The following is a 13,554-nucleotide window of genomic DNA, read 5'->3' as shown; positions in this document are numbered from 1 at the left end:
TATATCCTTAGCAGTGTTATATCACAGTATCATTCTCTAGAATGGCTGGAGGAATGTTGCCAGCAGAGGATACCACTCTGTGGGGGAGATGATCCCAGAGGGTCCTGAGCGATTTTCTGAGGGCAGATCATAGAAGACTAGGAAGAGAGAACGAAACCATCATTCTAATGTCTCCTCCTCCTCTGCTTTTATTAGCATTAGATAAATTGAGAATGTAATGAAAGAAGGCAGGGGTCTAAATATTAGACCTTCCAATTTTTAGCACAGGCTTTACCTAGAGATCTTACCCAAGTCAAGAAATGCTGAACTGTGCCACTGGCAGGAGATGATCCCAGGGAGTGAGCATCGGTTCCCCAGGCTAGGCACACGCCATCCCCTTTGGACTCGCAGGGAGACATGGTATGTCAGTATGTCTCCAGCTTTGTCCAGGGAAACCCCTCCCAAGCCTCCCCTTGTTGGCTTTGTCTTTCCATCACGCTGAGGGCAAGGCATTTAAGATCCAGTTTTACTAGGTCCTCAGGGGTTTTGCCTAAATCTTTGTTCCATGCTCTTCATTCTTATTTGACTTTTTTATGAACAGGATCATCAACAAGGAAAGCCCTTCCTAAGCTCCTCTTGAGTACAGAGTGATCTAGAGTGGGCCAAGGCAGAGACACCTCTCCCCTCGTGGCTCCCCGAGCGTGGAAAGTTCTAAAGAATTAAGGGAGAAGTCATAACTTCCCCTGTGCTAGATAAGGACTAAATTTTAGTGCTCAAAGTGAGATGTTAATCATTAATGAGACTTCCCATGAGTAAAATGCCTTGTCATTCCCCACTTGCTTTCAGATCCTTCACCTCTATCCCCTTAGTCTGACTTGGAGCCATCACAGTCTGCTCCTGTGTGGAAGAGACAATGCAGCTCCAGGTCAACGGAAGCCAGTTCCAAAGAGGTTCAGGAACTTGCTCAGGAATAGTTCTCGAAGGATTCTCTAGAAACCGTTTAGCTCTTTTACCCTGGGTGGCTATAAGGTTGGTGAAGGGAAAACTGAGTTTATGCCTTTCTCCATTGTTTAAATTTTTTAAAGATTTTATTTATTTATTTATGAGAGAGAGAGAGAGAATGAGAGAGAGAGAGAGAGAGAGAAAGATAGGCATAGGGAGAAGCAGGCTCCCTGTGGGGACCCCGATGTGGGTCTCGATCCCAGGACCCCGGGATCACGCCCTGAGCCAAAGGCAGATGCTCAACCACTGAGCCACCCAGGTGCCCCTCTCTGCTGCTTAAATTTTTGTTTTTCCTAGGACTGCTACTTTTATAATTTAAAAAAAAAGGATTTGAATTTTATAAGATGGAGAAAAGGAATTCATACTTCTGATGTTATTCCAGGAATCCCTTTTGGAGCTCGGGATGGATAAAAGATCTCCAATGTTCTTTCAATACATTTTAGTAAAAGTCAAGATACAATTAGTTAACCTTTATTGAGGACCTACTGTGTGGCAGGCACTATTCAAAAATTATTTAGGCCTACTGAATCACAAAATCTCCACAACCTCATGAGATAGGTATATACAATTATCATTCTCACTTTACAGGTGAGGACAATGAGGCATGGTAATAAGATGCTTGGCCAGTATGACAGAGACCATGTTCTTTATCACCCTCTGCCACAGTGGTCCTGACTTCTGAACTCTGAAAGAATACAAAGATACATTCCTGACTGCCAAGCCTTTGGTTATCTTCCCAAGGGCCCCCAGCTGTCCTGAGGTGGATCACACCGTCTCTCTCTCTCATGTTGCATAGAGAGAGGTGCGCTCTCTGAGGGTCAGCTGCTCCCACTGAGCAGCTCAGAGGAAAATGGACAGGCACCGAGTCTGATGTAGAGGAAGAGAAAGTACTTTGAACCCACTCTTAAAGAAGGCCTGTCCTTCAAAACCTCTACCTCTCACTGTGTGTGTGTGTGTGTGTGTGTGTGTGTGTGTGTAAAGATGGAAGAGGGTTTTTTTTTTTTTTAAGTCATGGCTGGAAAGAGTGGACACACGGTGAGCCACTGCCACCCTCTGCCATAGCACACAGAGGAGTCCTAGGAACTCCTGGCAGGGGACAGAGAGACAGTGTCCTGGGCCACTAGAGGCTGGACTCTGTCTCAGATAAGGACCAGAAGAAAGGGGGCCAATGCCTGGCAGTGTGGGCTCTCCTTAAAGTGTGAGCCACCAGCCAGAGAAAGGACTTCTTTCCTTAGTTCTTGAATGCTGGCCAATTAGCTGCCAACTAGTTTATGTATAAATTCCAGCAGGAAGGCCGAAAATTCAATCTCCACTCTAGGAATCAGCTTTCTCTTCCTAAATCTGGTCTTGCCAATCTCACAAATAAGCGCCTGTATCACCCAAAATATGGTCTCTGCCTGGGCTTAAGAACAGCCAGAAGCAAATAGGTGGAGACACACACACAGCCTCCCTAGGCAGCTGCACACAGACTGCCCCTTAGCCTCTTCTGTAGCAGCTTCACACAAAGCAACATGAGAAACAGAGATCACATCATCCTCATCAACCCATAAAATGAGATAGGAAGGAATGGGGCGAGGGGCTTTTAGGGTCAAGGAGTTAGGAATGCTTCCAACGCAGACTTTTAAGAAGCACACGCCCACTGGATTGCAAGGCTCTGGAGCTTTACGGACTAGAAGAACAAATACTTAGTGAACACCGACTATAAGCAGGCTATTGTTCTAGGCAGACCAGGTAAGAACTCCTGTGTGGAGCTCTCGATCACAGAATAGGAATCTTAAGTAAAAACATAAGCTCTGCAAAGGGAACCTGCTAAACACTTGGTACAGTGAGATATTACATTGCTCAGGGAAGGCATGATCCCCAGGACAGGCTGGGTGGCCAGGGAAGGCCTCGCATAGCAGAGGCACTTGACATAGTCTCAGAGGCAGAATGGAATATTTCTCAATCTCTGGTCCCCAAGTCACCTGAAAAACACTTAAAAAAAAAAAAAAAATCTGGATTCCTAAACCTCACTCCAGACCTACTGATTCAAAGACTCTAGGAATGTTACCCTGGAATTACTATTCTTTTTTTAAAAAGATAATATAATGACAGTAAATTTAAAACAGACACAGCAGTAGATAGGATAGTGAACCCTTATGTGCACATCACCCAGCCTCAGCGATCATAATCTCAGAGCTGTTTTTTTTCTCACCAGTATCCTTATCTCTTTCCCCTCCACCAGTATTATGGAATCTCCAAACCTTTTGAACCAGGGACTCTGAGGCAGTCAGAACATGGATGCGAACTGGGAACCACTCATTGATCAAGACACAGATTAGGAGCAAGGGATTTCCAGAGACGGGGGTACAAAGGCTCAGAGAAAGGAAAAAGAATGGTATTGAGGGTAGAATGGCAAATAATTTGGAGCACCTAGAGTGGGATATATGGTTACAGGGAGCAGTGATAAGAGTCACAAGATCATTGGGGGCCGCCAGGGCCCCGTCAGCACAGGCGGTATCATTGTGAGAGACATAGTAAGCCATCTCCTTCCGGTAGAAAAAGCACCCCATTCCTGGGCTGAAGCCGGCCACACAAGCAGAGCCCACCTAGACACCATCCGCCACTCACTGCTGCGCCGTGGCCAGCCCACAGAGCTGTGCACAGGAGGGCCAGAGCGTGAGGGAGCCTGCAGGATGCTAAAAGGGGAATGTGTGACAACCGCATGCTTTCAAGGAATGTTGGGTGGCAACGGAGGGCGAGGACACAGAAGAGGGCAGGGATCCGAGAGGCAGGGAGGGAGTCAGGCCAGCAGACCACTACACTACACACTCACCTGGAAAGAAGGCAGAAAGCCCCAAAGGTCAGGCCCCTAGAGAGGTTTGGGAGGGAGCGCTTGTGTGGGTTGAGAACTAGGGGCTGTGTCACACAGAGTGGCACACAGGACTCATCTGAAAGCACGCACGTGTTGGCATCACTCAGGCAGAACGGTGAGGGGAAGAGGAAGGAGGGATGAAGGCCCCGGGGAAAAGCAGTATTTAGAGAATGGAGGTGGGTGGGGAGCAGCAGCTGGGCCAGGTGATACCAAGACTGAAGAAGATTGGTCAGGGCGGTGGGAAGGAGGGGTGGGTGGAAGGGAGGGGAAAGTATGGCTTCTGGAAGCTGACAGAGCACAAATGTTCACAGGTGTGATGAGAGGGAAGCAGAAAGGGGAGACATAGACGTGTAAGAGAGAGGTGAGTCAGAGTACCTGGAATGACAAGCCAAAGAGTTTGGACTTGGACTTGAAACGGCAGGGTGACAGGTGTCATGGTGTAGAGCATGAGCTCATCAGTCACTTAGGTTTCCTAGGTCTGCAACTGACCATGTAGGGTCTTGAGCAAGCTACTTGAGAAGTCTCTGAATCCCTGCTAGTAAGCTGGATGATTACACCCACTGTAATGGGGGAGGAGTGGGGGTGATGTCTCAAAGGATAGCAGTCCTTCTTCCTGTCATTGGCACCTAACAAGGCACTGCTTGTAGTATGGGTGGGCTCTTCATATACCTAGCTCCTGTTTCTCGAACTGGCTTGTAGGTTGTTTCGGGGGCAGAGATTAGGGTTTCATAGTAATTGAAGTCAATGGTCATTTGTTGACTATTTACTCTGTGTAAGACAAGAAGAGCATGGAAAATAAGATGATTGAGGGATTTAAGGGAAAAAAAGGTCTTTAAGGGAGTTTGTAACTTAGTGAGGGATCCACAGCGATGCCTAACGTTCACACAAGGTGGACGGTGGTAGGCTCAGCAACAAAAATCTCAAACCCCGTTCATTCCCAGATTGCAAATGGAAGTGTGGGTGGTGGAGAAACTTGCTGTGGCTTTGAGCAGGCAGGCGGTGTTGTGTGAGGCCTCTGGGCTGGACAGAGGAGGGCAGAGGGGGGCATAAGCACAGGCACCCTGGGAGCTGGCAGGTGAGTTTGAGAAAAAAGAAGAGCCTTGGTGGGCTCGAAACAAGGTGCTGTGAGGAGTGAGGAGAGAAAGGTGTGCCACACTGTAGCAGACACAACCTAAGTGGAGCCCCAGTGAGTCTCACTCTGGCACAATCTCATCTGGAATAACCAAAAGAACGTGGAAAAGGTGATGTGATGTCACTATTGTGATAATGTGACGTTAAAGGGCAAAGGAATTTTGCAAATGAAATAAAGGTCCCTAATCATTTGAGTTAAACAAATTGGGAGATTATCCTGGGGAGGTCTAATCTAATCAAGTGATCCTATTAAAAGAGGGTCCAAGCCTTCCCTGAAGCTAGAGACTCCAAGCAGGAAAGGCTCTGTCTTTGAAAGGCTTTCGCCTTGGAGAAGCCAGTCGCGTGCTGCAAGGAACTGAGGTCTGCCCACTAGCACGTGAGCCTGGAAGAGGATCCCAAACTTCAGACAAGCATGCAGCGTGACACCCTGATCACAACAGAGAGGTCCCAAGCCAAGGGCCAGGGTCCACCGTGCCTGAACTCCTGGACCACAGAAGCCAAGAGATAATAAATGGGTTCTGTCTGAAGCCCTGGAGTCTGTGGTATTTTGTTACGCAGCGATAGGCAGCAAACACATGGACACACGCGGTGTGGAGGGCCGTGACCGGCAGGCTGTGAAGTTCAGACTGTATTGTGTAGGCCAGGGGGAGGCACTGACTATTATTGAGCAGAGAGACACATACTTCAGGAAACTAAGAGTCGTCAGTAAAAAGGAAGTGAGGGTTGGTCAGAACCCCTCGATGAGCATTTAATCAGAGCACTGCTCCCAGGAGAGGGTCAGGAAGGTTCTAGTGACTAAGTTCTGGGTTGAACCCAACCAGCTATTCTTCTACCCAACTGAAAAAAAAAAAAAAAAAAAAAAAAAAAGGTGGGGGGAGCAAAAACCGAGTCAAGAAATTGACAGCCATTGAGAAAATCTTAAGGAACGTTAGTGTCCTTGTTGCTAATTATAAATATTTACTCCTCCCAGAATTCCTGACCTCACAGAAGAGCCTGCGTAAATAGCCCTGCTCCCTTACTGGAAAATTTGTGTGTGTGTGTGTGTGTGTGTGTGTGTGTTCCATGTTTTCTTGGAAGGGGGACAGGGCGGCAGTAAGGGACTGGATGATCTGCAGTAACTTCCTGTTGGATATTGTCTAGCTCCCCTTCCCTTCCCCTCCTCCTCGAATCATAAACCCAGAGGACCACCCCCCCCCACCCCCAGCAACAACTCCTCCTTCGATTCTATCTGCTGGAGACTACCAAGCCAAACAAACTCAGGAAGTGGCAAGAGGTGGGGAAGGGGAGGAAGTTCATGGCACAGGAGGAAAAAGTAAAGAGAATGCCCCTGATGTTGAAGGAAGAGGGTGGGGGAGAGAGAGAGAGATGAAGGTCACTCCAAGGTTGCTGGGCCCCAAGCCTCTAAAATGCCATGCTTGGGCTTTCGATCAAAACTGGCACAAACAGCAGGTCAGATCTCCTGAGGCTATTCAAATATTAACATTCACAGTGATAAACAGCCCCCAAAAAAGTCCTCTGTGAGCAAATTAGAACAAACAACTAATCTAAAGCGGGTTGCTAAGAGACCAGTTGGGCAGGAGCCAAAGTCAGTTCAAGTGTCTGGAGAATTCTTTAGTTTTTTCACTTTCAGGGAAGGCAGGAGGAGGGAAGAGCTACCTGTAGATGACTCCATGTTGGTGGAGGAACATGAGGGCTGACGTAACCTCTGCAGCATAGAACCGGGAACGAGGCTCATCGAATTTTCGGGAGCGCTGAATCTGGAACATGAGGTCTCCACCGTTTACATACTCCATGACGAAAAAGAGGCGGTCCTGAAAGGAGAGCAGAAAATGCCATTTAGGTAATTCCACGGCCACTGCCCACACAAGCCAGAGGGTGTCCTGAGCCTGAAGTCAGGGGGGAAGAAGGTGCAGTGGTAGGTGAATCCCGGTAGCACCCAATCATGACAAGACAGAAGAGAGATAATCCAGACAGCACACGGATTAGGGTACGTGGTGTTATTTGAAATCTCTTTCTCTCTTTTACTTTTATGAACATCAGCTTAGTTCAGTGGGCGAAGCCCAAAACCGACAGAAAGGAGACCTGGGTCTTTGATCTCTGTGATGACCTTGAAACGTGGCCTTGGGTAAGTCTCTCCCTCTGGAGGCTCCAGTTACCTTTATATGTGTGGTAGGTTGGATAATGGCTCCCCCAAATTATCTGCGTCCTAATCACTTAACGTGCGAATGTTACCTGAGACAGCAAAGAAAGGACTCTGCAGATGTGATAAGGATCTTGAGGTGGGAAGTTATTCTGGATCACCAGGGCGTGCCCTAAATGCAATCACAGGTGTCCTTAGAAGAGAAACGCAGGGGGAGACTTGAGAAGCAGGGAGAAGGCAACAAGGCCACAGAGGCGGAGACTGTGACATGTCCACAAGCCAAAGAACATGGCAGCTACCAGAAGCTGGAAGAGGGAAGGATGGATGGACTCTCCCCGAGGGCCTGAGGAGACAGCAGGATCCAGGAGACACCTTGGTTTCGGCCCAGTGACATGGGTCCCAGACTTCTGGCCTCTAGAACTATGAGAGAATAGATTCACTTTGTTTTAAGCCCCCAGTGCGGGGGCGGACGCCTGGGTGGCTCAGCGGTTGGGCATCTGCCTTTGGCTCAAGGCGTGATCCTAGAGTTATGGGATCGAGTCCCACGTCGGGCTCCCTGCATGGAGCCTGCTTCTCCCTCTGCCTGTGTCTCTGCCTTTCTCTCTCTCTCTCTGTGTCTCTCATGAATAAATAAATAAAATCTTTAAAAAAAATAAATAACCCCCCAGTGGGTGGTAATGTGTGAAGGCACCCCCCTGGGAAAGTACTACAAAGTCTCACAGACTAATGGGGCTGCGAGTGCCCCCTTCTGTGAGGGCCACTTTTCACTCTGGAGGCTGTGCCTTCTGGGGTTCCCATCCTGCCACATTTCCTACGATTTCTTTCCTCAAGGTGGCCTTCTGAATGGCCCGACCACACTCACACCTCACCTTCTAAAGAAGGAGGGGCCTTCTTTCTCTGCACTCCATGACAATGTGTGAAGCAGACGGATGGAAAGGCACTTTTGGCAGTTTCTTGACTACTATTTCCTAAGCCCGTAAGGAGTGGGGTACCGTACTGGGTGGGAGGCAAAGACTGTCAAGCCAGCGCTGTTGTTCCTGTGGAACCTACGATCCAGGGGTGGAGATGGGGAAATGGGCCGGATGAAGAAAATAAAACAGGAGCAGAGTGCCTTAAAGATGATAGAGCAAGAGAAGGTGGGCTCTCTAAACTGGGGGCCACGGAGGATTCTGGACACAGCTAGGGCCTGAGGCAGCAAGGAGGTGGGGGTGGGGAGCATGAACCAATCCCAGGATTTGGGGACAGAGTGACACTGCCGAGGTGAGAGCTGAGTGGGTCCGTGGAGGAAAAAGGTTCAAGGAGCAAAAGGAAAACAGTGACGCTGGAGAGGCCAGAGGGTCAGAGCACCTTCTTACCATCCAGACAGAGTCTAGGTGAAGCTGCCAGGAGGGGGTGAGCATATCGTTTTCAACCAAAATTACTAGAGACATCTCTGTTAAGACTGAGTAAAAATCATGATCCTTCTCTATTCAAGAAGCAGTCCTGATGGCATATTTAATTTATCTTTGGCATTGCTTTGCGAGTATGGCCACCATTAAGCGTTGTTAGGAGTTCAGACTCCTCCCCCAGCAGTCTCTAGATTTTTCCACACTACTCTGGTACTCACAGTGGGCCTGCGGTCTAGCTGCCTTTCCATTTGTCTTCCTTCCCCCTTCAAGGCCTGCCCCGTTTTTCTCCCCAGAGTACGATTCTGGGCTCAAAAGGACCCAGGCTGCCTTGCCAACCATTCACTCAATCGCCCATTCCCCCATTCAAATCCTCATTGCCAATGGCCCAACACTCAGGGGAGTGTGCAAAGGTGGGCCTCAGGCAGCGGTAGTGTGCAAAGCTCCCCATGGGACTGCCAAGTGCAGCCCAGGTTCAGCCCCACTCTCCCTCCTGGTCTCTGCCAAGGTGTCTGAGAGGCACACGGACTATACGTCATTCAGATTTTTCTTCTTCTGTCTTCTTCTTGTCCCCCACCAAGAGCACGGGTTCTCAAGCTTGGCATCGGGGTCGCACGAAGCCTTGTTGGAACACGGATTTTGCCCTTACCCCTGAGTTTTTGATTCGGAAGACCTGGGGTGGTGAATCCGAGAATCTGCGTCTCCAACAAGTTCCCAGGTGATGTCAGACCCCACTCTGAGAACCAGGGCCCTCGCACACGGGGGGGCAAGCAGCCTTTCCCAGCAAGCACGGCTGCGTCTTGCAGCCAGCCCTGCCCTGGCCTAGCTGAGCCAGGCCGTCAGAAACAACCGCTGGGATGCCCTCCCGAGGTCACCAGCCTGGGCTTGGGATTTAGCAACAACGTTGTATTTGCTCGGCTGTGTTTGAAAGAATCCCAAGCTTTCAAGAGGAGAAAACCTCGCTTCCCCATACCCCACACTCCTCCCCGCTCCCTGGCCACTTTTTATCCCACCAACCCTAGACACACATCATTAACAGGGTCCGTGGAGTGGCAGAGAAGAGCCGCCACAGGGGTCTGCCACTTACTGGCCATGTGGGCTCGGCAAAGGACTTCATCTCTGCGCTCAGTTCTCTCATCTGTAAGAAGTGGGTGATATAGGGCCCACCTTAGATGTGGGTCTACATCCCCTTACAGGGATGAGATTGTACGTTAAATTGCCTGGCTTGCAACTGGTGCTCCGTGAAGGTGCCCTATTCCCGTTGGTACCGATGGCAGCATAGCCGCTACCATCACCGAGTCTTCACTTGCTGTCCTTTTAGCAGTATTTTCCCCTAATCGCTTCCTCTTCCAAAGGACTTGACTCCCTTGGCTCTCAGCTGGTTTCCTTCCCCGCCTTGGGCAGGTTGTCTTGGGCCTGCTAGTCCGGGCTTCTCTGCACAGCCATCAGGTGCTGGAATCCCTTGGGCCGGGTTCTAGACACCCCGACCCCCGCCCTTCCTCAGTCTGTCCTCACTGAGTGGTTCCATCCACAGCCACAAGTGTCTACCGCACCTCAGCACCGGTGACCCGCAAATGTCAACCTCCACATCAGACTCCCCCCCCCCCCCGCCCCGAGCCATGCACCCATGTATCCAGCTGCGTTTCTGGCTTTTCCCTCTAGATGCCTCAACAGCATCCAACCCAACAGGTGCAAAGCTGACTCAGTGATCTTCCCCCAGCAAACCGGTCCTCATCCAGGGTGCCTGTGTACAAGTCAGAGGCCTGAAAGTCACTCTTAGTTCCTCCCTCTCCCTCATCCCTTACATCCATCACCAAGCCCCAAAGCCCCATTGCTTCTCCCTGTTGTACTTTTGTACTGATTATTCGGTACCTGTGACATTTGTCTACTTTCTGTCTCTGCCCGCCCATGGCCACCATTCTGGCCCACGGGATTATCACCTCTTGTCTAGGTTCTTGCTGAGTGCCTTCTTACTAATGCTGCCCACACGGCCTGGTCCCCTTAGCAAATGCGGATCACGCTACAGGCAGTTACCCTGCTGCAATGAAAATCTGAGTGTAATCCTCCCCCCTCTTCTCTTCTTAAAAGAAAAACCAGATTTTTCTTTTAAGGGCTTCCCATTACTCTTGGAATAAATAGAAAACACCTCCATATGCTTGATGGCCTATTATGATCCACGTCATCTATCTTCTTCTGAGTCCTCTCCCTTCAGCCACCCCTTATTCCTCTGTCCCAATAGCAAATTCCTTCTTGCCACAGGGCCTTTGCTCATGCCATTCTCCTTGCTTGGATAGTTTCCCCTCTCCCTTCCCCTGTTTAATCCCTCCTTATCCCTGAGATTCCAGTACAGCTATCTTTTCTCCTAAGAAGCTGTCCCTAACTTTTCTGACAAGGTCAAATCTCCTTATTATATGCTATGTTCCCCCCTGTAGCATTCAGAACAGTAAAGGTTTTACTTGTGTAACTCGTTCATGTCTTTCTTCCCCAGCTGTGTGACTGTTTCATGAGGCCATGAACTATTGGGAATTTTTCCCTATTAGTTTATAAGGGAACTAGCCTGACCCCCAAAGAAAAGCTGCTGTGATTCACTTTAAAAACAATCATCGTGTAGATAGGAGAACTAAAAAAGTTTAGGGGGCTGTAAGGGAGAAATGGAACCAAAGGGAACTCTGATTTTTGTAGCTGCAAATTCGTACTGCTTCGGGAAGTAGAGACATGTCGGCATGCTGCAGAGAGTCTACCGCCTGCGGAATCTGGAGATGAGTGTCCACTCTGATCGATTCCACCCTGCCGGGTTCTGTCTCTATCAGCACCCTGCCCTGTATTCAGTTACAGCTTTGAGCAGTTTTTTTTTTTTTTTTTTTTTTTTGTTCTGTGGGCAGTGTCTTCACTTCCCAGTGAGATGGTCAGTTCTTAAGGAACACAGTTTATTCTTCTTAGCAACCCCCATGCCCCCACCCCCAGCTCTGAACTCCACAACTAAGGAGACACTCAATAAAAATCTGTTCACCCGACATTCATTCCATGTGAGCATCCTGAGGGAGGGATTTTTGTCATTAATTCCTCACTGGACCTCTAGTGACTAGAACGGAGCCTGGCACATAGTGGGTTACCAGTATGTCTTTGTCAAATGCATGAGTTCTTGAACATTCACCATGCACAAAGCTCTAGTTGCTGGAAATTCAATAGTAAACCAGAGCTGGTTTCCCTGTGTTATTTCTATTGTTAACCTCACTTTGAGTTATTCTAACGTTAGCTCGTTCTGAACTTCCATTGTGACCTGCATTCGACTCCATATACCTCAATGTGCACGGCCCCAAAGCAGAATCAATGCTTTTTAAATAGGAGGGACCGAGGTTAAAGCAAGATCCGTTTTTCACTCCCCCCTCCCTCCGTCCAGTGAGTCTGGATCGTTTCTGACCTCCACACCTAACACATCTGAGAAGCATGTTTTGATGCAGAGTGAGAACCTCAAGTCATTCTGGGAACTGCTTAATTACATAAACTGAAATCAAAAGAAAGCTGGCAAACCCAGCAGCTACTCATTAATCCCCTCTTGGCATCAGTAGAAAACAAAACAAGACAAAAACCCAACTTCCTGGTAAAGTAAGCAAATATGTTTTCTGAGGTAATCAAAGATTTTAAAAGCCTTCTATCTCCGCCTCCCTTAATCTCACCTGAATGTCGAAAAAGTTACGGTCTTGTGATAGTAAGTAAAATAATAAAATTAGGAAAGAGATTATATGTCATGGCCATTTAGGGTAAGAATAGTTAGTTAATCATGACCTACAAGCCGGAAGGGCCACACCGTGTATTTGAAATTCCCATTGGGCTCTGTTTTCCCAGAGCACTAACCTTTCCCACCTTGGAAGGGAAAACTAGGCCTGCCCTGTTCATCTTTCAAGGTGTGATGGATAGCCAGAGGCTTCCTCTCAGCAGCACGACATGTCCTGCCAGTTGGATTTGTTTGGACGCACATTCTCCATCATTTGCTAGCTGTTTATATGTGCAAAGATTCTATCGCTTTTGAATCAATTGCACATGAGTGCCCAACAAAAGACTGGATGTGGAACCGTCAGCCTTTGAAATACTGGCGACAGGATGAACAATTTCTCTGATGCATCATCTAAGGGAATCATGGGTCCTCACTTCACCCTCTGTGACATCTCCTTGTCCCCTCCGTATCTACATCACTTAATCTCTCGATTCAACAGGTCTTTCTTGGGTGGCCAGCCCTGGGGTGGGTGCCTGGGGGATATGAAAGATGACATAAGCCACGGCTTTGGTTTCTAAGAAGTAGGAATTGAACACGGGAAACCACAAAAAAACAACACAGAACATTCTATTATGTGAAAAACCCTCCTATATCGAATCAGATTGTGAAACCTATGTATCTGGGTCATTACTTTCTGAGCTGCCAGAGAGAGAGAATCATCTGTCATCCAGGCCTTCACACGTACAGAAGATCATGATAGCAAACAGTCATGGGAAAACCCTTTCTATATTTTATTTTCTGTAACCTAACATTTATTTATTATTTATTTTTTCCCAGGTCCTGGTGGAACTGGCCATTGTTATATAGGAATTTGGTTGACACGGATCTGAATTAGGGTTAGGAGGTAGGCAGGGGACACCCTCTCAAAGGAAGAGGTAAGCAAAAAGGGACACCACAGCTGGAAATGGGGAGGATGGGAGTGAGCAGGTGAAAAAAAAAAACAAAAACTTGCTATCTAGGAAACAGAGCATAAACTCTGGATGTCAGTAGGAGGCAGACAGATTGGTGGTGGCCCTGGTGGGTGGGGGGTGGGGTGGGGAGGAGGTGATTCTAAAAACACAGGTAAGGAAGCAAAGAACCCTAGAAATCTTCTGAGTTGTAAATGGCATGATTAAAGCTGACTTGAAGCAAAGCTATTCTGGAAGCAGAGTACAAGGTGGAGTGGAAGAAGGCAGCCTAAAGTTACTCCATTTCTTCCCGATTTCCACTGTCCTAAACGTTTCATTATCTTTGAGAAAGAACAACAGGCAACCCTCCCTCTTCTCGATTCCACCTCCTTGGTAGAACC

The 13,554-nt window shown here is 48.4% G+C and overlaps 1 protein-coding gene and 1 long non-coding RNA gene across 4 annotated transcripts in view; one reads left to right on the top strand and one right to left on the bottom strand.

The window, feature by feature from the left end:
- The window catches only part of PRKCE (protein kinase C epsilon), a 487,671-nt gene that overhangs the window by 80,227 nt on the left and 393,890 nt on the right, over positions 1–13,554 (bottom strand). For all 3 annotated transcript variants that reach the window (XM_072768229.1, XM_072768231.1, XM_072768230.1), the window contains exon 11: positions 6,623–6,777. In XM_072768229.1, the coding sequence (XP_072624330.1) occupies positions 6,623–6,777 (155 nt within the window). The remainder of the gene's footprint in view (positions 1–6,622; positions 6,778–13,554) is intronic.
- LOC140600166 (uncharacterized) lies at positions 6,572–7,946 on the top strand. Its single transcript, XR_012003355.1, has 3 exons — positions 6,572–6,806; positions 7,007–7,091; positions 7,295–7,946. It is a non-coding gene; the product is annotated as an uncharacterized lncRNA (long non-coding RNA).

Source organism: Canis lupus, chromosome 11 (assembly GCF_048164855.1).
Source record: "Canis lupus baileyi chromosome 11, mCanLup2.hap1, whole genome shotgun sequence".
Taxonomy (NCBI): domain Eukaryota; kingdom Metazoa; phylum Chordata; class Mammalia; order Carnivora; family Canidae; genus Canis; species Canis lupus.
Note: the sequence above shows the minus strand (reverse complement) of the source record. Positions and strands in the feature narration are given on the sequence as shown.